Source organism: Rhea americana, unplaced genomic scaffold, assembly GCF_003343005.1.
Source record: "Rhea americana isolate MKP2758 unplaced genomic scaffold, rheAme1 scaffold_75, whole genome shotgun sequence".
NCBI lineage: Eukaryota > Metazoa > Chordata > Aves > Rheiformes > Rheidae > Rhea > Rhea americana.
In genome coordinates this window covers 1,678,820-1,703,605 of record NW_028186923.1, presented here as the reverse complement: position 1 = coordinate 1,703,605, position 24,786 = coordinate 1,678,820, and the positions used below count along the sequence as shown (strand labels likewise).

At 48.4% G+C, this 24,786-nt stretch overlaps 1 protein-coding gene across 1 annotated transcript in view; it reads right to left on the bottom strand.

Moving 5' to 3' along the window:
* The window catches only part of MYO5B (myosin VB), a 90,803-nt gene extending 66,256 nt beyond the window's left edge, over positions 1–24,547 (bottom strand). The window contains exons 1-10 of the mRNA XM_085322155.1: positions 24,328–24,547; positions 21,963–22,107; positions 18,352–18,508; positions 15,751–15,894; positions 14,751–14,832; positions 10,197–10,304; positions 9,664–9,773; positions 7,607–7,872; positions 4,125–4,206; positions 2,035–2,175 (exon numbers count right to left, since the gene is read on the bottom strand). Coding sequence (XP_085178281.1) covers positions 2,035–2,175; positions 4,125–4,206; positions 7,607–7,872; positions 9,664–9,773; positions 10,197–10,304; positions 14,751–14,832; positions 15,751–15,894; positions 18,352–18,508; positions 21,963–22,107; positions 24,328–24,547 — 1,455 coding nt within the window. The remainder of the gene's footprint in view (positions 1–2,034; positions 2,176–4,124; positions 4,207–7,606; positions 7,873–9,663; positions 9,774–10,196; positions 10,305–14,750; positions 14,833–15,750; positions 15,895–18,351; positions 18,509–21,962; positions 22,108–24,327) is intronic.
* Between the last annotated feature and the right edge of the window lie 239 nt (positions 24,548–24,786).

Sequence of the window (24,786 nt, the reverse complement as noted above, 5' to 3'; positions counted from 1 at the left end):
CACCTCAACTGCAATTTTTTTTAGGCGCTTTCCTCAGCCATGGGCAGAGCCTGTGCAGGACCTGCAGGCTGAAGACAGGCCTACTATGCCTGGTGACTGTCACACTGCAGAGAGTAGTCACTTAACAGGTCACGTTGCTTTCACAAGCAAGGACAGGTCACACGTCTTGCCAAATCCCAATAGGGACCAAGGTCTAAATAATGAATCCCAAACCTTCCCCTCTGATGCAATCAACATGACTGCCCTTGGTCCACTGGCTTTGTTCAAAGCCTATGGATCTCAGCAGGCCAACAAGGACGACCTGGGCCCTCTGATGACCTTAGCCATTCAGTGATGAGACTCCTTCCTCATCTGTGTCCATGCACCACCCGATGTTTCACCCCTCCTGCATTTGCCCAGAAACCCTTGAGGGAGCTATCCCAAACCAACAAGATGTCTCCTGCCCCAGAACATACCTAAGACTCTTCCCAAACAGACAACAACTTATTGACTATGCGATTGCCAAACTCGCCTGAGGAACTGTTGGGAACAAAACGAACACAGCCCTTCCCAATTTGGTACACCTGCCTCCGCAAGGCAACCGCATCCAGCGGGAAGGTGGTCTTCTGCCTCTTCCCAYCAAGCTGTTTTTAGCATTAAAAAGGCTTATGTCAGCCTTCAACATTCAATAATTCAATAAGGTTGAATTTGCCTTACATCAACTTCTATTACGTGCTAGTATTTTTATGTCAAAGGGACTGAAAACCCTTTCTCCACTACCACAATCATCCCTAAAGGCTCTTATCTTTCCCCGACTGCCCCATGCCAAAGACCAGGTGTCCCAGTTTCCCAGGAAAATCTCCCATCTGGCATGTCTCATTCTTAGATGCATTYGGTAATTTATGACTGAACAAGAAAGAGTCCAGCCTCTCTCCTGGACTCCTGTGTAGGTTTGCAGTTCCAGCATTCTTGTAAACTCCCAAGTCTGAACTAATTTAAGCTGGTATGAGAGACAGTGGTAAGCAATCTACTAATCACAATCCACTGTCCCAAAATTACAGGCTTGCCTTAAAAAAAATAAAACAATACATATTTTTAAATGTCCCCAAGCTTTTTAATGTAATTCGTCTGATCTTTAATTAAGAAGGAAAAAAGAACCAKAAACCTCCAAACAAAACTAAACACTCTGTCTCTATGGTTTCAGAGCTACAGACCAACAAAAGCAAAGGGAAGACCTGATTCCCAACCCCAACAAAAGAACGCTGGATCATTTSCTAAGTGTGAAGCCAACACAAGTGAAGACACTTCTACAGAAGGCCATCACTGGCTTCTGCTTCTCTACACCAAAGGAGCCGAGGGGACATCTCATCTCGGTCCTCCGCGGAAGTACAGACCGAAGTTAACCCGAGTTTGCCGCTGGCTTCAGCGAATCTTTGTAGCGTGGTCGATTCCCTCATTACTCATCACAGCCCAGGCCTGATTTTCACTGCTCCAGAACTCAGCCATTCCCCAGGAAGACATGTTTCTCGCTTCAGGCCTGTGGCACAGCTCAACATGGCAAGGTTAACCAACCAGAAGACCCTCCCAGGCACACTTTTTCCATATGCTAAGTGCCACAGAAGCAAAAATTCCAACATCTGAAGACTTTACACTAAATGTACTTGACTTCACCCCAAATAACTCTAGCAGGAAGATTCAGTATTCCCTCAGGACCAAACAAGGGCTGAGGCAGGGAGGAATACCAGCTCCTCGATCATGTTGAAGGAACTGAAAGTCACAAGTAYGAGCTACCCCTAAGTGCAGCCAGGCCAGAATCACAAGCTTTGGCATTACGTGGTACAAACATCAGTGGCAAACTTCTACCAGAGAGGCTCTCAAAAGTCCTGAAGCAAAGCAACAGCCAACAGCCTGCCCCAGCCCTGAGCACCCAAGCAACATGTCCTTTACCCTTGTATGAGCTACTACAGGCAAAGGTCTGCATGCTGAAGGACAATCCATTCTTTAACCTTTTGGAAAAACTAAAACATCAGCAAAAAGGCGAGTGGTTTTCTTTACCTTGCACTCTTCATCCAGCAGGTCCAAGATACCAAGTTTCGCTTCTATAAGGTCTATGCAGGGCTGGTTATCGTAGAAGTCTATAAGAGTCCATGGGATTTCTTCCTTCATGTACTCTTCTTGTTCCAGCTTGAACACATGCTGAGACAAGAAAAACAGCACAGTTACTGACCTGCACCTCAAAGCAGCCCAGGACCAGCCCCATTTACTCATTAGTACATGTACAGTTTTCCCACAGTATGTCAACAAGTCACAGAAATTTCAGGCTTTATCACTTACAGAATCTAGTTTCTGGCAAGGAAAGTAAAAGTGTTGCGTAGGAAACCATGGGGAAAAAAAAAAGAAAAAAAAAGCCTTTAAACGACTTTCACTAAAGAACTACTGAAGCTGTCACTGCATCAAAGCAAAAGCCACGTTCTGAATGGCCATGAGATACATCTGGGACTCCAAGTTCAGACCAAAAATCCTACTCCCCTTCAGGGCTCYACTGATTAAATGAGGGACCTGCACCAGGTTCGCTAGCACAAAGCCAGGTCACTTTGAGCGCGTGCGCCCCGAGAGGTAGGTGAGCATCACTTCACAAAGCACGTCATCTTCCTGGGAGAGATATCACCATCAGCACCACCACCAATTTGTGAACATCTCTATTGCAGATTCCTACTTTCCTAAAAATAGTAATAATAATAATAAAAAAARTTCTTTCTATGGCTTACATATCTCAGACCTATCCCCAGGCAGATAAATTGTCTTTGGCTATTTCTAAGCATATTTTAAAGAGATTTTTCAAGTGCACTTTTTTCTTCAAAAGATGGCTTTTTAAAATCTCTTCAAAAATGTCATCTCTGAGTTCAAATTCATAAGCTTCAGAAGTGATAGTTGGACATATTAAGTAAAATATGCACAGTGCAAACACAGCCCATCATTTACTCTTCATTTTCACAAGCAGCGATACGATGCATTAGAGATATCGCAAACGTTTGTGCCAGGCAAATGATACAGTTTCAAAGTGCCAAACTCCYCTGCAATGCTTAGCTGTTCCAATTTAACAGATTCTCCCTCAAATCCTGAAAATAGCAAGTCTTTCCCTGCCTGCAACAAGAGCAAAAGAGGACCCCTTAATGATTTGGTTTTCAGTCCCTGTATGCGCTTGTACCTAATAAAATAGAAGAATTTATTGCACCACATATCAAAGTGAAAAAGGAACGTGGACATCTGGTCATTTAATCCAGAATTTCAGCTGCCGCAGTTTAAGTTGCRCCTAATCAGCAGGTTTTCACTCATGCTTTATCGCACAAGAAAAACTAGGACTCGGCACAACCACCCACCAGGCTCGGCTCGGCTCAGGAACGGAACCGTGCAAACCTACGAGCTACAAGGATGACCAGAGGGCTGGAGCACCTGCCCTGKGAGGAACGGCTGCGAGAGCTGGGCCTCTTCAGCCTGGGGAAGRGAAGMCTGAGGGGGGATCTGATCAGTGTGTACAAGTACCTGAAGGGAGGGTGTCAAGGGGACGGGGACAAACTCTTTTCAGTCACCCCGTGTGACGGGACAAGAGGCAACGGGCAGAAATTGAAGCACAGGCAGTTCCTCCTGAGCGTGAGGGGGAATTTCTTCCCTGTGAGAGTGACRGAGCACTGGACCAGGCTGCCCAGAGAGGTGGTGGAGTCTCCTTCTCTGGAGATCTCCAAGGCCCGCCTGGATGCAACCCTGTCTACCATGCTGTAGGTGACCCTGCTGAGCAGGGAGGTTGGACTAGATGATCTCCAGAGGTCCCTGCCAACCTTACTGATTCTATGATTCAAACCAAAGCTGGCAAACCGCTGACTTGTTCAAAACCATTCGGGGCCCTTTGCACAAACCATTTGCAAACCTGCTTCCAGGATCAATTTTATAAACAAACCAAGCGGCGTTTCCAAGCTGGCCCGAGTATTTAGCACACAAGCCTGGGCCCGGGAGAGACGGCATCGCCAGGACGACGTCCAACGCCGGCCAKGCTGCAGACCAGCGCCGTTAAGCACAAAGCGGACGTGCGCTAATCTGGCCTTGATGAGTTTTCTAAGTTTTAGGGCGCGTCGCCAAGTTGACCTTACCGAGTTGAATTGCTGCTGGAGCTTTTCATTGGCGTAGTTGATACAAAACTGTTCAAAGCTGTTCACTTCAAAAGTTTCAAACCTGCAAAGCAATGAATAAATCAGCGTTAAAGGGTCGCCGCTTCTAAAAAGTCTGCTTCACTCTGCGATGGAGTCATCGACGTGACAGGGAACATCAGTTATTCAGTCTCGTTAAATCCCTGCTATCCCTGATCTACGCCTTATTCCTCGCACCCCAAATTTGTATCTCTCCTTTCCGCAACTCAAGGGATTCAAGAAGTCTGTTCTGATAAGCACAAGTCAGATACTTCGTACCACCGTAGCTGCTTGCACATTAGAYGGTAGAGCTGTCTGAGATGAGAAATACAACMACCCTTTTTGTGGAAGAATATTATYAAATATTAAGAGCACATACATTCACTGCAAAGGTGGTGGTCAAACACTAGCTGCTGTCTTTTTAAAAAAGACATTATTTTTAATGCAATTCAGTAGAACAGAAAGAAAAATAAAGTCATAGTTACAGCCTCTGTATTGCATCCCCGATAGCAGAAAAATYGGATGCACGTGAGCAAGTGACCTCCCGAAAGCAGAGGGAGAAATGGCCTTTTTAGCTCCGATCYCCACGCGTTCCTTGAAGGGACTCTGAGGTCGATGCCAGCACAAAACCCTTTTCCCCGGGGGGACGGGGACACAGCTTGGACGGAGCCAGCCTGGGGTGAGCCCAGCCRCTGCAAGGGAGACGATGCAAACTTGCTAGTTAAGGGAACTATTCCCATACTATTCGCTAACCAGAAGAGCAGTTTGCTTTGCCTGCTCTGTGCACGTCCCAGCTCTGAGAAGGTGCTAAGACAATATCCTAGTGGGAAAAGCAAATAAATGGTCATTTTCTTGCAATTAATTTCAAAACATTTCCCTATATCTTGGTGCAAAAAGAAAAYACACAACTCGCCCACACTTCCCCTCATGCCGGATGCAGTTCTGTATTTAAGGCTATTAATATTTTTGCATGGTTATTTGCTCCATTTTGTCTTTTCTCCTTATTCTGTTGTGTGACTGGCAGATCCCAAATCTGCTGCGGCGCCAGGGCTTATACTGAAATATTTGAAGTTCATAAGTAAGTTCAGCGCACGGCTGGCTACCCCGGCATTCACACTCCCTTTCACGCTGCAAACAGCAGAGGAATGAAAACAAACCGTCCCTGCCGAATCCAGAAACGTCTGCAGGAATTTGCTCTTCAAAAGAATCACRAGGAGCTACCGAATTGCCCGCGATAAGTGACCCGTAATTCCTTTGCACCGAACAAAGCACGCCAAAACACACAGAGAGCAGAAACAGCTTACGGACACGTCCCAGGCGTCAGGTAACCACCAGCACAAACCACCGAGTGCTGCACTGGAGTAAACTATCTTTTATGCAAAGGAACAYAGTTCAATACCTTCAGTTATTTATTTCTGTTAACAGCTTATTCAARTTACTTAATTATTATTTATTGCAATTCAATGTTACAAGCTTTTGAGATGCTGCTTCTCACCCTTCAGGTGAGAGGGCYGATAACACTTGCTCCGAAGAGCAACGTTAATCCCAACGCAGAGGTCACCTCTTCCAGTTCTCTCTTTAACRTTGCAACCACCACAAACAGCGCAGGGTCAATACACACACGACAGCTCCTAGTGCTGCCTGCTCTCGCCCCCAAAACAACCCGGGATTACGGGCGCCGAGTACTGGAAATCCACAGCCTYCGCATCCTCAGCTTACAGCCGCTCCATACAGACCCTCCATATGGAGACAACCCTCTCCCACCGCTCCGGGCAGCGCCCGCGCCGGCCAYGCTCCTGGCTGCACGCAGGCTCCTGGCCCGCCTAGTTTAGCTCCCCTCCGAGAGGAAACGGGACAACAGGCGTTTGGAAAGAGTCCGAGACTTGGCAGAATTCATTCCTGTTCCCAGATAACCCATGCTCTGGCACCCAGACTACTTGATAGGACTACAGAGGCTCAGGGTTGCAAGCACCCAATGGCTCTCTGGTACATTTTATTTTTTATTATTGTTATTGCTAACAAATATTCTTGTTTATTCTTATTACCAGGCCTGAGCACAGCCTGATTTCACTTTAGCTTGCATCACGGTACCCAAGGGGTGACACCACTGCTGGCCAATGGGCTTGACATGATACTCAGAGGAGACCTGCGTTTAGGACAGGYTTTTGTTCCACACTAACAGGTTTTCATGCATAGCTTAATCCTTCAGGAGCCCCGTTCTCAAGTCTCCTTTTAGTCACTGCTGAAAGAGCGCATCCCATTTCCCAATTTGGGCATCCACCTACTTACTCAACCCCACTGCAGCCAGGTGGCTCTGGGCTTGGTTTGCCATGTCCTAGCTGGCAGGGACACTGGCTGAAACAGCTCCTCCATCTTACCCTCTTTTCCAACCACCCAGACTGTGCTAACTCCAGCTGGTGACTGAAGATCTTCCAGGTCCTCGGTGATCTACCTTGGAGAGCCYGGACACATGCAAACCTCTGCCAGCAACCTCACCATCCCAAGTTTTCCTGTTGGGATCCCAGCCCAAGCAGGATCATATTCCTACTATACTTGATAAGAGTTTTCCAGGGAACCTTGTTGTGTGGCAGCAGTTGCTGATGGAGGTGAGTAAGCAGGACTACACTGATGCACCACCACTGAATGGGAGGCTGTTGCAGTTCACTGGGATGCTACAACCAAGAGTCCAACCTCTAGAGCTTGCAGAAACCCTGTGGGAGGTTGCATGCACGAGCCTGCATCAAGATCTAATCCCAGTAACTGAGCAGGTATTACAGCTGCGAAAGCTTTCTGCAGCTGACCCAGAGCTGCTTACGCAGGATTTCATTTTGAACTTTACCTACGTTTGACAGAGCTTACAAGGGAATTGGTACCTACGCATGATCTGGGACCRAGAAAGCACAGCAGCTGCACTAGTTCCAGGAGCAGTTGCTAGAACAGCTGTGACTGGTCCACCCCACCTCACCTCCCCTGAAACAGGAACAGTGCTCCCTCAATATATCAAGATACAGATAGTCACTACTGTCCCACTTCTCTCTCTTCCTTGCTCCCAAGAGAGACAGAAAAGCTACAGCATGGAGAAAGGGAAAAATCCCCAGATCAGGAGGCCYCTTTGCTTTTCTCCAGCAAAGGGAGCGGGAATAGTCATGTTTATAGGGATAAACAATTCTGTCAAYGGAAGACGCTTCAAACTAAGAAAACTCGTGTTTGTGTTTGAGCGTCTGGGGCAGGTCTGGCCCCTACTTGCAGTGAGGTGAGGAGCCTTTCCCCAGCCCATAGCAGAAGGTTGCCCTTTCTATTATTCCCACCCCTACCAGAACCCATCAGAAACAGCTGCACATTTAGCTCAATATAGRCCCTTTGGGAGATCAGGGGCACTCTGCTAGAAGGGCGAAACACTTTGAAGAGGTCTCCCATAACCACCTTAAGAGCAAGAGCATTCCTACCCATAGATATCAAGCACRCCAATGAAAGAGTGCTGCTTGACAGTGGTGTGCAGGGCTTTGTTGATGTGCTGCACGATCCAGTTGAAGAGCTGGGCATAAATGTGCTTTGCCAAGGCATCCCTGGCGTTGAGCACCTGCTGGAGGGACATGCTCTTCACGTAGGTCTCAGCCGTGGTGACCAGCTTCCGGTGGCAGAGCCAGTGCTGCATCTGGCTGTGCTCCACACCCAGCAAGCTGCAGAAGGTGTTCAGGTGCTCATCTGTGCTCTGCAAGAAATACAACAAGAAATCAGCTCAGCAGGCTCTCTCTCTCGCTTGCAGGGAACACCAGAAATCACTTCCCTTCCCACCACTACCATCCAACCCAAGCAGTCTCCAGGGAAATAGCGAAAGGGCTTACACCTAGCACTAAGCATGACTTTGCCATGCCTTGGCTACCTTTAACACCTCAGTCTTCATAAAAGAGCAGATCTGTATGGTAAACATCACCAGTAAAGATCACTGGTGGCTTTGTTCCTGCTCCCATGGTGACACCATGTACTCCTGGAGGATGTGGCAAGATGACCAGGATGGCCAAGATGCCACAGCTTCAGCTGCCACCATGTTAACACAAGCATCTGAAGCCACCAAGGGGCAGGTTCAGCTCTCTAGTGTCTTTGCTCCAGAATTGCTATTTTCAGCACCAAGCAGAAGTAGACCAAGACCAACACAAGTTGAACACAAACTCAGCACACCATCATACTCCTGTTCCAATAACCAAGCTGCAAAGTGCACGCTATCAGAAAGGGCTGTTTCATGTAATCAATAAAATGAAAAGTGACTTTGTTTTCTTCAGTGTATTTTTTCCCCTCATACAGCATTAGACAACGTAGTCTAGTACATTAAGAGAACAAGCGCTTTCTTTGGGATAACAAGAAATCAGCTGCTCTTTTGCCAGTCTAATAACATATCAAAAGSAAGTAAGCTGTTTCCAACTAGATACATGTTTGTGTGAAAAGGTGATGGGCTTGGGAATAGGGAGAAAAACGCATTTTCAAAGTCCTCCAGGATGCTTTGCTGCTCTAACATGTTTCTGACCATGGATTCAAAGTCCTCAGAGGATTGCTTTAATACCATGCAATTAAGTTTGAAGGTAATTAAACAATGTGAGCTCCATTACAGAACTCAAGCTGGGCTGCTCCAGCAGCATTTACATATCCATGYTGGCAAACATCAGGCAAATTACCCCCAGCACCCAACTAACTGCACGCTGTATTATCTCAAGGGTAACACTAGGAGTGTGTGCTGAACCCATGTTAATATTTTAATTAGGAAYAAACGATCCAGGCTGGGAGGCAACGAAAACTGATAGGACAGTAGTTGCCATATAATCACTATTCCCMCCTCCCCGCCCCGAACAAACACACAGAAACAGGAAAATCATCGCTAAGGCATCTTTGGCCTTATTTATTCCTACTAATTAAGCGCAGTACTGAGCAGTCACACATTGATCTGCAGGGTAATCCTTCAAGTACACGATGGCCGCGTTCCCAAAAGTGGCCACACTCATTTCAGCACTAGTCTCCAGCAACAACAGCAAAAATTTTTCCTTAAATCCCCTTAATCCTTAAATTGCTGGACTGCACATGCTGGTGGCACGGAAAGATTTGCCAGTTTGGCCTGCAGCAAAGGTGGTCGTGGAAAATTAATAYGTTCTGCTGCTGGGAGTTGCTGGTCCCCTGGTACTCATGCGCCAAGGGCAGCCAGCTTCTAAGAAAGCAGAAAAAGCTAAAGCCAGGCTGGGACTTCAGGCGGTAAATGATATTTGTGGCTCTTTTTAAAGTGAGGAAGGAATCAGCAAGCTAGCGATAAGAAACACCATTATTTCCCAGGAAGGAAAAATAAATGGGGAAGTAACGCCTGATGGGTTTCCAACAAAGAGCAAAGGAAAAACAGGAGGAAACGATTCCCTAAGGATACGCACCGAGGTCCTGTGAAGTACRAGGCATCCAACCTAGCTCGGTTTAGGGGTACGCTAAACTGCACAGGCAGCTTCTGCCACCGTTGCCGGCAACATACCGATATACTGCAGGCGTCTCCATCGCGTTCGGCCTGAATGTCCAGGTTGCCCAGGTGCAGAATGGCAGCGATTATCCTGAAGATGGTGGTCTGGTGGGACTCCTTCACTCCTGCGGGAAGGACCGGGACCCGATTCGCACGGCACGAACCACGGTTTTTAAGCCAAACGCTCGAGGGGTTTGATTCCCGCKCCAGCATGCTAGTTAACGGAAGAGCACCGTGCAAAAGCGACAGCCGAGGCCACCACGGGAGGGCTTYGCACCCGCTGCTACGCTCTTACGCCCGAACTGAGACTCACTAGGAGTTAAAAACGCCCCTTGGGTTCAACGTTCATAAATGCTGGGAAGTATTTCCCCTGTAAAAAATCCGTTTCCGCCCCAATAGGTGCCGCAGCAGGCCCGGTCACGGCAGATTCAGCAGTTGGGATCTGCAAAGCAGCGACCGGACTCGGCTCCTTATTGCCACCGTGCAGCAAAAYGCCGAAGCCGGGCACGAGAGGCTCCATGCCCGGCAGCCCGCGCGGGAGCCCTTACCCAGCAGGGTGAAGGCATGCCTGGTCTTCTCCAGGTCCTCGGCGTCGTCCACACCCTCGATGGACGCGTCGCCTCCCTGCGAAGCGTAGAAGAAGTCTTCGGCGCACGCTGGAGGAAGGAGAGAGCAAAAGGAAGGCGTCAGCGAGCTGGCACCACRTTAACGTTGCCCGAAACGGAGAGACTCTGCCCAAACCTGCTGCAAAACTCTGCATCAATCTCAGTACAACAAAGCTTTGGTTTGGTTCATCGACTGCCTGCTGAACTTTGCATATGCATGTAAATATAAATTATAAAATATATACAAATATAAATTATATACATATACACATATACATACATACACATGCAAAAAGTGTATGTGTATATACAYGCGTAAAGTGTGTGTGCATGGATACATTTACATATAAATGAAGTTTAATAGGTAGCTTTTATGCATACACACATGCATACACATATGTATGTACATATGGGGAGCAAAGGTTTTTTCCCYACATTTATTTCCTATTTCAAATCAGAGTTTTGGATGCCTGTTTTATTTATTTTTAAATGCATACCTACGACGGAAAACAAAACCGAAATTTTTCCCGCGCACCGTCACCAACGTGAGCGCGGGGAGAGAAGGGAGCTGGGAAGCAGCGAGTAGGGTCAGCATTGCGCCTCCCCGGCGCGCACCTGTGCTTTAACCGAGTTATTTCGGGACGGCACCGGGCCACAGGCTGGGGAGACCCGGGCGCGCGTACCCGGGCGCAGGAGGCCGAGAGAGAGCAGGGAGCACACGCACTTCGAAAGGCTTCGCAGGCAGCCGCGAAACCCCCCTTCACCCAGGGTTTATCGGAGGTATCGCAGTGCGCCTCCAGTCCCAGCTTCCGTGGGAGAGCAGGGACTCGCCAGATCCAGAAAGATTTTAATGTGCMTAAACATTTTTCCCCCGCCTCGATGCATAATGAAAAACACCATCCTGGCTCCAAACTGCCCCTGCTCGGCAGAGGCTTTGCCCAACCTGACCTTAAATGTCCCAGATAACTGAGGCTGCTGAGGCATCACTCCGTGGGGCCGTTCCCACCGCCATCTCCCCATCGCAGGAGAAGGCCAACGCCAGGCCACCTCTTGCTGCCCCATTGCTTCGTGCCATCTCCCAGACATCTTTTGAGTTGCACACCGCAGCTGGAAAGGATGCTGTGTAGCACATGGACTCCCACARTTAAATCAAACATTTGTTTCCTAGYCTAAAATTAAACTTTTCGGCATGTCTCCTTCATTGCAAGAATCAAGAGGAATTTCATATTTAAAGAAAGCCAAGGAAAAGACACTTTGCAGGACTCAAGGTCAGAGTTCCTGCTTGATTTCCGGTATTTTGCAATATAGTACAAAATATCAACTCTTTCTACGYGCAAGACCCAAAGGAGAAGCAACAGCTCCTACTTTGGGGGTGGGAAAATGTGTGTCCTGCTCTCAGTTTAACAGAAGTAAATTTTTACATCAAGATATTCCTKATGTTGCGTAAAACTTGTCAAGCGATGGTAGACACGAAGATGAGGGAGAGCTCATGTGAGGAAGCAAGTCTGGGTTCCAGCTAGCCCTCTTGAGACATAAACTAGGAAACCTGATGCAAAGTTCGTATCGAGAAAACCCTTAAAAGGAAAAGCAAGTTGTTGTATGCATGCGCATGTGCACTAAACTGCTCAACAACATGAATTCAGTAAGTCGGTGCAGAGCTGGGTTCACCTGAGAACAAAACCGCTCTGAGCTAAGGAGTCACCATCTCCGGTCCAGATAGCTCTGGACTGCTGTGGGCCACCAGAAACCAGGCCACCAAGCTAGAGGGCATGGTCACGCACTACCACCCGAGCTGTACGCGAAGCGCTGCAGCAGAGCAAATAGCAACAGCCAGGAACGAAGTTCAGGGAGATATTCCCAAGTTGCTGCAAGTTGATGATGCAGGAAACRCAAAAGAAGACAGTTTAAATTTTGACAGAATTGCTTCTTTTGCAACTGTTTTATTTTAACTAAATGCACCAGCTCAGCATCAAGCAAAAAAGTGGTCTGAGCACATACTTGGTGCTTGCTATGATACAGTAAAAAAAAAAAGAGAAGCGCCATGGGGAAGCACAGCTGGCRACCATGGGCATTGGCACAAGGAAATTTTGAGCAGAAATGAGCCAAAGCAGTTTCCCCCCGCCAGGGAAATGGCTTGTGTCCTCACCATCAGTCCCAAACCTCCTGCGCCGCCCACTGCTGYCATCACCTATTCCCCCTTTGGGCATTGAAGCTGAAAGCCACAGTCATAACAGCGTAAACATGTCCTGGATGACGCATCGAGAGACAAGGAGCTCTCACTGTTCAGTATGATCAGTTCTTACTAGCAGAAACTATGCTTTTGATGAGTCAGGTTTAGGAGGACTTCAATCTCCACAGATCCACATGCTCCCCAAGGAAAGAAAGGTGGTTGCACAGCTGGAGTTCTACCAGATCAATTCATTTCACAGTTCAGGTGGAAGTCATTTATTTCTTACTCTAGGATGCCAGCAGACAACAGCCTTACTCAGGACATTCYCGTTAAAATGAGCCACGCAACCCACTGGCAGAAATTCCTGGGGGTGCCCTTAGGGCCCGGTGGCCTTTTGGGTTGTGCAAGCTTGGAACAGGGACCAAAAACGTGGTTACGTCATTGGCTCTGCACAGGCAGCTGGGAAGCCACTGTGAGAGGTCTATTATTTTGCAACAGTTACAAACCAATGAAGATCACCACCAGGAAAAGAGACGTCCTCTGTTCAACTTAATCAAGCCAAGCGGATGGTAAGTACTTTATGACCCTCATCTCATTACGGCTCACACCTTCCCCATAAAAAAAACAGAACAAAACCAGGAGTGCTTCCATTTCAAAGGTTTACAGGCACTTGGCAAATGCACCCAACATGCCTAAGGTCTCCCAGAAAGTCATTAGCTGAGAATTACTCAGTAACCCAAAGCCTCTCCACTGATTTAATATTGTTTCTCAGCAAATTGCTTAGTCCTTGCAGGCTTATTTCTGCCCAACCTGCAACACACATCTGCAAAAATGTAGAAAAATAGCCCTACAATAGTTAACAATTCACATACCTCACCCAAGCTCATTCATGATAATGTTGGTGTTTCCAGCTATAAACAATATTTTGGATTTTCATACAACTCAAAAGCAAYACTTTATTTACAAAATTGTAGCTAGCCCAGAGCTATTTTTAAGCCTGAATTTAAATCTTCTCCTCCAAACAGATACAGAATTGTGCAAAAATTGTAGGATCGCGGTCCCACGAGGTGTCCCTGCCCTAGCATGGGAGCATCTGAAAATACTACTTACGTGCTCCAAATGGGCTTAGACAAGGAACRGTTCGTTGTTCTAGGGCTAAATATTCACCCTGAAACCCAGCTCTCAGGTCTTGAAATMAGTTACTAGCATCTGCCAATACCCTGTCAGCCTACCTCAGAGGTCCACAGTGTGTCCATATTAAAAAAAAAAATAAAACAAGCTGGAAAGGTGCCCTTCAGAACCCTAATCTACACGTCCTACACACYAYRGATGCATTAAGCTGCCCCAGTAGGYGGTGAGGAATTTATTCAATAAAGATCACAGAAAAATGCAAGTTGCAAGAGACCTCAAGAGGTCATAAAATGTAATTATAACGCTTCTGAATAACCATTAGTAAGCTATAAGCAATARCAAATCAAAATATCACAAGTTTTAAAACAAACTTTGTCCTTTCTGGACAAGGAACGTGGAAATCCCATTTTGGTGACAAAATGGCTGTTCATTTGCCTTGGTCACTTTAACAGGCCTGTGCATCATTTTAARCACTTAGAAGCACGTTTTAAGTCTCACTTCTCTCTTTAAGCAACAGCAACAGTCAAGATCAAAAATTAATTACACCACTTCTCTGCAACCCCAGGTGCAAGTGCTTATTCAAGTGCTGTATAGACATTTTGCTAAAAATCCTGGAAAAAAAAAATCCAGAATCAGGATGCATCCCAGGAATTAAGCAATGACAACATATCTAAAAGAATAATAGATTCAAAGGACAAAACTGTTTCTGCAAAAACACCAGGTCAACCCATAGGCACACTTTAAAACACCGATCTTCATGCGAGTTTCACACAACRTTAACCCACAGCCTACCTGCAATGGTGCACCTGCCACGGTGCACTGTTTCTCCATGGCTTTGCAAGCAGTTTCTACAAAAAGGCTTCTTCCCTTTCCCAGCTGCGGACAGCCTCACACAACGGGCTTGCACTCCAGGTCTTGCATCTGCAGGAGCTCAGCAGCACTACCTAGCGCAACGCAAGCTTCTCCGTGCATTGCTGCAACAAGCCTCAGCTAAGAGGCTCTTGAGACAGCGTAAGCAAACACGGGCATCACCCACACGAACAAGCCCTCCAAGCCCGTCTCTCCTTGCACCAGCTGAGCACACGTGATTTATACAGTGAAATACATTTCCAACCCCACTATATTTTCCCGTTGCCACCATAACCAGGCAGCACACCGGCGTGTCTCACGGCCCCCGGGGACGCAGRAGTACTTACTTAGCGCAAGGTCTTTAAATTCTGGAAGACTTGCTGAGGCACAAAGCTGATAGAAGATGTGGTAGTTCCTCTCATCCTCCGCCTGACGAGTGAGACAGAAATTAATTGAGGAAACAACCCAAGTCCAAGTCGGGGAGGCCAGTTAGCAAGTCCAATAGATGCTCATTTCTCTGCAATAAGCTCACTAAGGTGACCATCCATCCGGGCGTGCGGATCATCAGGAAAAACTGCAAAGGACCTAGTCCCACCACACAAAAGCAGCAGCTTGATCCACCAGGAAAGCTACAACATGCTTCAGRGTATCCAGTGAGAAACGCCAACATGCTGCCATGCATTTTCAATTTAATGTACAAAGCCATAGAGCTTCGGCCTTRTAATATCTGCATTTTGGCCCATATACACAGCAGGAAACATGTTTGTTATTCACTCATGTGTTTCTTTTTAAAGGATAACTGCTGCTAGGAGACAGATCAGCTTGTTTTAAGTTCTGCCTTGTCCTTCAATATGAGAAAGCATGAGATTATCAGCAGGACTGACACGTTTATGAACATTACATGATGCATCTGCCCATGATAATACAAGCCAGGAAGYGATGTCTTGCATTAATCCTGTATAACTAAGTCACAGAGTGGTTGCTGGACAGACATGGAGATGAAAGAGCTGGGGAAAAAAAACAGACTGGCTTCTCAGAGGCATTTGACCCAACACACAGGGTTATCTGCAAAACTACAGAGCTCAGGTAACTTACATATTTGAAAGAAGGAATTATATGAAATACCAAATATTTCAGGAAGAGTTACAAACATAAGCAGGATTGTTTTTTGATGCTATCTCAGAGTTCAATTTAGACTCCAAAGCCAACACACAAGCAATGTTTTCTTCAGCAAGGGGATTTTTCTTCTAATCCGAAGAAAAGACCCAGACTATTAAATTCCAAAAGCAGAGAGTCAGAAAGAAAGAAAGAAGGGGGGGGGGGGGGAGAAGGAGCACATCTCCTCACCTGGAACACAACTCTTGATTTTTCCAACAGATAGGTCCTCATGTTGGCACCAATGATATGGTATCTTTTATCAAAGCCAATCTGAATATATTTCCCAAAGCGGCTGCTGTTGTCATTCCTTGTTGTTTTAGCATTTCCAATTGCCTGCATGAAACACAATTAAGCATCAAAAAAAAAAGTCCTTTTTCTGAGTTTGCACATAAACTACAAAAGAGAAATTTGGCTTTCTGTAGCCAAATAAATAAATCGCTGTTGCATAAACTTAGGGGAGGATTGGAGAAAACCCCCATCCCAGATGGGCGAAGGCAGAACTCGACCCCTGACAACAGCAGGGCAGCCATGCGACGGTGGAGAGGAGGCCATCACTGCATGGATGCTACTTCCATGGACTTTTTCATCCCCAGAAATTCTGGAAACACCATGCTTTCAGTAAGCAGGTCACCAACATCCCATTGGACTAACCTTACCCCACCAAGCTCAGCTGCTGGTGCTCCCTGTGATGCACATGTGCTAGGAGGAGGGCTTTGGGCAAAGAGCACCTCCCTGGAGGCACGTAGATACCGCAGCAGTATCTACACGCACGTTCAGAGGCACGTTGCACCCYATTCTGCCATAACCAGCACGAGAGTTTGCAGAGGACACCAATGGGGYGCAGCACGCGCCAGCAAGCGGCGGTTCCCGCTCCTAATGCCAGGAGCAATGAAGCCGGTTGTCCACCCGCGACATACACRTGGGTGCACTGCTCCACAGCGACGCTGGACTTCTTCAGGAACGCCGCGGGAATAAACCTTGGAGCAGCTGGGGCTGGGCAGCAGGCTTTGCTCCTGCGGAGAGGGCAGGGAAGGGTCCCTCTCCCGCCACCCCTCATTCCCTGCTTTTCCCTTCTCCCCCCACCCACATCTGTCCAGCCTGTGTATCGGGAGGATTTATCCCTGTATGTCTGGCTGATGACAAACAGTTCACTAATTCCAATCTCTTCCAAAGCCAAGCTCTCCTGAATTAGAAATCTGCCATTAAGACACGATCTCCTAGAGCCCCAGTGTCAGGCAGCACCTTGAAAACCTCCACTGCCTGAGCCAGAGGGACAGAGAAATAGGGACACAGCCGCACCAGCGCCTCTGCCAGGGATGATCAGCTGCAGGTGGTCTCACACTTTGCTCCGGGCACAGTGGAGATGACGGTAGAAATGGCTGTACAGGAAAGACCACTTAGCACCTCTCAAAGAGGAAGAGAGAAACCAATGAAAAAGGATAGAGGAGGGCAAATGTGAACCTTCCTTCCAGATCCCTACGTGGATGCAGGTAAGAGCAACCTTGGACCAACCAACCAGACCTTGGACCAGYCAGCCAGACCGCCTTTGGCTTGCTTTGCAAGCCAGGTCATGCAGCGGCCATGTTCTCAGCACTTTCCAGTACAGGCAGCTTCCATGGCCCAAAATACTTATAAATTACATCCAGAACCAAATGGAGGAAAGAAAAGCAAGATGGCAATAAAATTATGGACTCCTATCACATCACAAGTCGTTTCTTGCGCACTTTCAAGCGTTCCCAATTCCTCCACAAGGTGCTGTAGCTAGATGCCAAGAGGATCTAGAGAGCTAGATCCCAAAGAGGGACAGGGAAGGAGCGCCAGCCCTAAGCGGTGCTGCGCTAGGAAGCCCACCTACAGATTAAGCCCAAAAAGAATGATGCCTTTTTATGCATCAATTAGAGCATAAATTTATGCATAAAATTAGAGCAACACTGTACATCCCACCTTTAAAAAAAGAAGCACAGAACTATGAAGCGCTCATCTCACCTTGAAGGAGCCCAAGCCTTATTTCCGTACTGACTTGAATATTTTGCAAGCAAGAGCACTCAGACTCCAAAGTCTGCTTGGCAGACAGGCACGCGCCAGTCAGGTGAGGACAGACAGGCYGGAGGTTCGGGGCTCTTCCAGGCTGGTTTTCAGCCACAGCTCAGGCTCGAGCGGCGGCATTTCGCTCCCACGGAAAAGCGGCCGCTTGCCGGCAGAACAGCCGAGCCCTAGCGGGTTTTGCCACGTGGGCAGCAGTTAGCTCTCTCCACGGCACAAACCATGCCTGGAGTCGGCGGAGAGCAGCGATTTATTTTCGACACCCGGGAAGGAGCCTTCGGAGGGGCACGTGGAGAGACGGGAGCGGATGCGCAGCACCCCTGGGCGCCGGGGTCCGGCCTCAGCGCCCAAGCTGCCGGACCRCCCGCTTGCGTGCTTTATAACAGCCACAGAGAAGTGCCAAAAAACCCTGCGCTGCACTGACGTGTTTTGAACAGATTACCAAACAACCCCTTTTTTCCCCTCTTATTTTATGCATATGAAATGCACAAAAGACGAGGAAGAGCTACGAGGTGCCAAGAGGAGGAAGATGAAGGAGATAAGCTAACAACGAAGYGCCTGTGAACTGCACGGAGGCTATCAGCTCGTTTCCTTATTTTCAGACCCCTCGGAGCTGCTCCGAGGCTGGAGAACAGGGCTGGCTCGCCAGCCCGCGCGGCTCACTGCTTTAGCACCGGGTTGGAAGGAAACGGAGATCGTTGCGAGCCAGGTAAAAGCAACGACGCAGGTTTCCCGGGCGGATTTTACCTCCATAATYGGGCTCGAGGCGAGGACTTTGGCTTCGATGTTGGTCTCGCTGGCGGAGCCCCCGACCGTTGCGAAGAAGCGCATGGCGTACTTGGCRGAGACGGTCTTGCCAGCGCCCGACTCGCCGCTTACGATGATGGACTGGTTCTTCTCGTCCCTGGTGYGGCAGAGAAGAAAAGCCGGCATAAATTAATCTATTTTCTCGTTTGCACCGTGCAATAATCCACCGCGTTGATGACGTGTCTCCCTCCTCCTTCGCTTTTTTTAGCGCTGCTTTATGAACGTCGAATTCGCTCTAGACTCTACCCATGGAAAGGTGAACAACACACAGCTGCAAAGCACCCCCAACAGCCAAAATCCCCAAGGGGGAAAGGACGCTCTGCACATCCCCAAACAAACGTCGGCCAGCTCTTCCGGCGGCGGCGGGGGATGAAGCCCCCCACGAAGCGTGGCCGCTTTCGGGACGCCTGCAACACGCAGCCTCTCACACCAGGATTCCCACCATCTCCTCCTCCCCAAACCCAGCTAAAATTGAAGTCACTGCTCCAAAGCACAGAGGTACAATGACTTTACTGGAACAGCCACGGGCAGTGTCAAATGAACGAAAACATACCTCCGACCATATTTTCAGCAGGGTGTAGGGTATTTTCAGAAGAATTTTCCTTCTTTTGGGGGAGCTGTGTGGAGGGAAGGACCAGGAGGAGGAAGTATGAGGATACAGAGCCTAAAAACAATTCCTGGTAGAAACCACTAAAGGGAGGTTTTTTTGGCTTCCCAAGTTTTGCAAAACCAAASTGATTTCCAGAAGGGTCCAGCCACGGAAAAACACGGCAGCCTCATCCCCTTTGCACAGCTATCGAATCTGCTTACGAAAGGGGACGGGAGCATCAGCATCGTGACAACGAAACACAAGCCGACGCGTCCAGGCTGCTCCCTCCTAGGGAACTAGGTCCGGAGCCGGTGTGCCAGCCGGGAAGGGGGCCTGGCAGTGAGGGGAGCCCGCCTTCCCGAGGATCGCTCCCCCCCTGYGCATCTGGCACCGGCAAGGAGCGCCTTTCCACTGCAGCATTTGGTACCAGCTCCCAGAACATCAGAGCAAGGAGGTCTTCAAACCAAGCTTCCTGCATGGGTTTCCACCAGAGAAGGAGASTYCACCWCCTCTCTGCATKTCGGGACACAGGTCCCAGCTGGGGAATATTGTTCACCGTTGCAACAGAGAGCACCGAGATTCCCTAGAGTTTTGCATAAGAAAGTCCTCCCACCGTGACGCGAGAATTGGCAACGTCCCAGGTGGCCTTGCACTGAAAGGGTTCGGTTCGCACGGTCCAAGCRCGAGGCTGCCGCAAGCATCGCACGGGGACACCCGCACGCTCGCGCCCGAAGCCGCTGCTCGCTCACAGGAGCTACGGGACCCGATCTGCCGGGAACGCCCTCCGTCGCGGCACGGACGGGCTCCCCAGTTCCCAGCAGACAGGAGACGTCCCGGAGCACGAACACGAGCGAGAGCCTTCGCTTTTAGAAACAAGCTTTCATGAAAAGCAGGGTGGCGTACCTGAAGACACATATCCTGAATATTCTCCCAAACCTAAGCCACAGCAATAAACATTTCCAGTTTCTCTTTAAAGCAGAATTTTTGGCAAGTCATTTTGATACCCTTCTCCTAAGGGAACCACCTTGGAAGCAGCAGCTTTAAGCAAACTGCTGAACGACTTCATCACGATGGACAAAGACACGTGCACCAAAAATCCGGCTCCTCCGAGAGCGCCGTATGTGAAGYGATTGAGGGCAGAGCCCAACCCGCAAGTAATTACAAGGGGTCACTGGAGCACTAATCCCCGCCGCGACACTAATTCCCCGCGTCGCACGACGAGTCAATGGACATCGCGGCGTTTCTGCGGCGGAAATCATGTTTAACCTACTTCTTGGAGGACGTTTGGAGGATTAGCGACCACAGAGCAATCGGGAGATTAAAGATGCTCTAAGTACCATAGCTTGCATTGTACAATGCAGAAAAACACCCGGGAGAGCAGCAATGAAAAAAATAAACACCCAGGAGAGCAACAATGCAAAAAATAAATGCCCCTTTCCAAAAACGCATGGAGCCAGGCTGCTGCATCAGAGAAGGGTTTTTGCATTTGTGGTTCTCTTACTGCCAGTTTTTATTTCAGAGGTTGCACATTATCTAAGAAACCCAGGTGGCTTCCGAACAGCCCTTTCCTGGTGGGAGCTCACTATAAGCTTCAGCTTGACCGACAGGTCACCGTGAGCGTCACCAGGCTGCCCGTCCGCCCACAGGCGCTGGGGAGGTTAACGAGGGTGCGCCGAGCCCGCGAGCGCCCGCGGCAGGAGGACGCCGAAGCGTCCTGCGCGCCCTCCCGCTCGGGGAGGGGCTCGTGCTCCGCCGGCGTCTCGCGTCCGTTCTGCACGTCGGCCCGACGCGCGCGCGGAGAAGCGGAGAGCGCGGCGCTTGGGCTTCCTCCCAGCCCAGGCGCACGCAGCGCATCTAATAAATATAAAATAAAACCAAAAGGAAAAAAGAAAAAAATAGCAGACACTGCCTTTTGCACCAGAGTGGAGCTATTTCAGGTGACTTCATGCTTCCTGATCACACCCTTGCCATCTGCCTTATCAAAAAGGTGTCACACTCTTTCCTCCTTCCCTATCTCGATGCTCACGAAAAGGCCCGCGAAGCTCTGCCCTCTGCACAGCCAAGACTGCGCCGTAAAAATAAAACRTCCATCGAGCGCGAGCCCAGACGACTCCCGTGCAACGCTCCCCAGCGCAGCGGCCTGCAGCGCTCTCCCCTRTTCTCTTTCAGGTCACCTTGCTAATGCAGGAATGACAAAAATGCTRCATCAGCAGCACAATAAATGCAGAAATGAGTAAAAATAAATACAACTCCTACCCCATGCACCTGGTAAAGATGCTGCTGCTGGAAGGCTGCAGGCAGATGGCAGCTTGCGAGCACCCGAGGGGCACAGTGCCTCTCCCAGCGGCACCCAAACCCCAAACTTTTTTTTTTTTTTGGATTTAAGACAGGCTTTAAGCTAGCAGTGTACTTTGCCTTAATGCACCTCAAGAGACCAAAATGAGACTCTAAGGCAGCCCAGACACCTTCTTTCTACACCTTGAAATGAAACATTGCATAAACCATTGCCTTCAATGATAACACCGTTCTCAAAGCTCCCGCCTGGTGTGTGTAACGGGTCACACTCGGATCGGAGGGAAACACAGCCAATTTCCCCAGAAAACGAGTGAAAACTACTTGAAAAGATGCTCGTGTGGCTTGGAGCACTCGCTGTTCTGCAGTGGTGACAGCAAAGCTGGGTTATAAGAGACCACTGCAACCAGCAGAAGGAACCGGCAGGAAGGTCCAGGTGGGACAACCCATAAATACCTCCAGCCTATATACAGTACATACCTGGGGTTTTTTTTCTTTTCTTTTTTCCTAACACATAAGGCAACATGACAGATGACACCGTATTCTCAGAGATGAAAATCYAGACGCCCCACCTTGCTCTCCACAACTTCCCCTTCACCACTTACTTGTCCATCTTTGGTGCACGGGCCGACGGCTCGAGGCAGACGGTGTTCACTGAGCACCCACTCACCTGGCCATCTGCTTATAGGCTTCTTCGGCCACCGCGAAGATGTGAGGATCCATGTCCCCCATGTTTTGGCCGCTGTAGGCATAGATGACATCTTGTTCATAGATTGGCAGCTGCTCATAGGGATTGATGGCAACAAGCACAATACCTTAGAATAGAAAAACGCACAAATGCGTTAAAGACTGAACATGAAGTTACATTAGTCCATGCTTTGGAAGGCTTCATTTTGATCGGGTTTTTAATATGCTGCTTGGAAAAAAGGGGATGGGGAGGAAATGGGAAATTCTTATCTCCACATCTCCTTGAAAGCACAGTGCTTTGAGAGCAAGGCAATAAGCTCCAGTATAGCTATGGAGGAGGAATATGACTCTGGTAAGRAAAGTGAGAATTTAAATCTCCACTGCTCAAAGTTTGACTTTAGAAGGTCTGAGAAGAACAGCTAAGCAATGCCCAAGCCATAACTTCAGAAAAGTAATTCCTCTGTGGCCAAAGCAAACAAATATCACGGATTTTCCCACGGCTTAAATTCTGAGCAAAAGCTCCTAACAAAGAGCAAACTCAGATCAAAATGAAATGAATAAATTGCACTAAGGGAACACSAGGGACTGAGCTTTAAAGTCTCCCTTCACCCTCACTGTAGAAGACCCAGGCCTGGAGGAGAAGAGCCGTGAACTGGAGGCGYATCCATCTGCGGTGAGAGCCGGCGCAACTGCCTGCTCTCAAGAGCAATTCACGTGCCCGGCAACACTGGAACATTCCCAAGTTCCAGCTCTGAAATATCTTCAAATTTTGTGGGTTTAAAAAAAAAAAAAAAAAAAAAAAAAAAAAAAAAAAAACGTTGTTATTTTGAGGAGCTACAGTGAGTTCGTGGCTTGCGGTGAGAGAAGAGGCAGGAACTGGGTGCTCTACCCTACCCTGGCTGATTTGGCGCTTGGGCACATGCCCCAATTACAGCAAATCACCCAAACTCGTAGCCTGCAGCAAACACAAGGCTGCGTGACTTYACAGGCAACGAAAGGCTAACATCAGCTGAAGTCACGTTCCCTTGCTCTGTGGGATCCTGGACCATCTCCTCCAGTGTAGAAGCTTAGTGTTTCCATCACAGCCATGAATTTCTTTCCCTTCATCTCCAAAAAGTAAACTGTGGCCATGATGCATGCCAGGTGGGACCGTAGTAGTTGCTTTAGCACTTGCTACCAGCTAAGGCTGTGAGTTACACTAATAGCCTAACATTGCAAATGGTTAAAAATCTAAAAGAGAAAAATCTCCATTGCTACCAGCCACTGAAGCCACACGCTCCACAGGCATTACTCTAAATAATGATCTTCTCGTGACAAGCATGTCCTCAACCATCTTAAACAGCAGGGCTTGATCACAGTTTTTCATACAGGCCTTACCCCTGCCACAAACATAGCCSCTTGCATTTTGCTGAGGTCTTGCAACTCATCACCATTAGCAAGGTCATCTTGAGGGCCAGCAAGAGGGCTCAACATTCAACTGCCATAGTTTTTTCCTCCAGCTTTTCTCAAGGTTGCCTTATGTTGCCATCCAGTCACAGTGACAAGGCTAACTGCTGTCTTGGATGCGTTTGGCCWGCCAGTCTCCCCAGGAAGGACAAACCAAGTTCACACTTCCCTTTCCTTTGCTTTGAGTTTCAGAGTTAATGACCCCAAAGTCATCAAGAGCAGGTAGAAAACAGCAATGCATCGTTTGTTTGCACTCTTTCCCGCACAGCCTGACCTCTATCACTGCCCATCAATTTTCTCTGGATAACGCTATAATACTGGACGGAAACTGCTCCAGAAAGGAGTTTTCTCTTGCAGAGAAAAGAAATGCTTGGCAACAACATTAACGGCACATCTTTATTGTCTGCTCTTCTGTAGCATAATTACAGTTTTCGCCTCTCATGACTGGCTAAATTGCACAATTTTCTGGGACATCAGATCACACAGATCTGGTCATCACTACAAACTCATTAGCACAGGRAACTCTCTTAGAGAGGGAAACACACCGTGGGCATCTCTCAGTTGGATTGCATCTTTCTGGGCACTGCTATTCTCCAGTGGTTTCCCAGATCCTTGTGTGTCCCCACAGATGGAGCAGCACATTCACAACCGGCCTCGAACTCACCTGACAAGGTGTTTCTACCAACAGTTATGTCCCCAGGTTTTCCCAGCAGTACAGGTGGCGGTAGTCCAACCTTTGCACAGGTTTTGTTTGGGGTCTCCTGTCTCTGGACAGGTTCTACAAGCTCAGGAAGGTCTCACCACACTTYTCCTCAAAAGCTGGCTCTAATTTTGCAGCCGTTACCCACGATGTGGACCTAGACGCATCCCCTGGGACCTGACAGCCACACTGTGATACTCACCACAGTATGTGTAGATGTGGTTGGACTCAAGGAACCTCACTTTGAGGTTGTGGAGGACCGCAGGCTCATGTAGATAGCTCAGGGCCGTCAGGTCATTCTCTCCCACCAGGATATCAGGATTGCGCAGGAAAGGCAGCTCGTTTCCATGGAGGTCAATGGGATATTCACAGATCTGAGGAGACATGCACGAGGAACATGAAAACAGAAAATCCAGCAGCATCTTTAACAGCTGATAGCTGATCTGAAGATAACTCTAGCTTGCTGCGCAGCATTGAATATGATACTTGCCCTATGTCTCTGGCTCTGTGTCAAACAAAAACCCCTTAACACTAAATACTACATGGACAGAGCCCTGAGGGAAGCCAACAGGACCTCATTTGGATAACTAGAATTACTTCAGGGCTTATTCCCTACTGATTTCTCAGGGTTCAGTAAATGCAGGTACAGGACAAGCTGCTT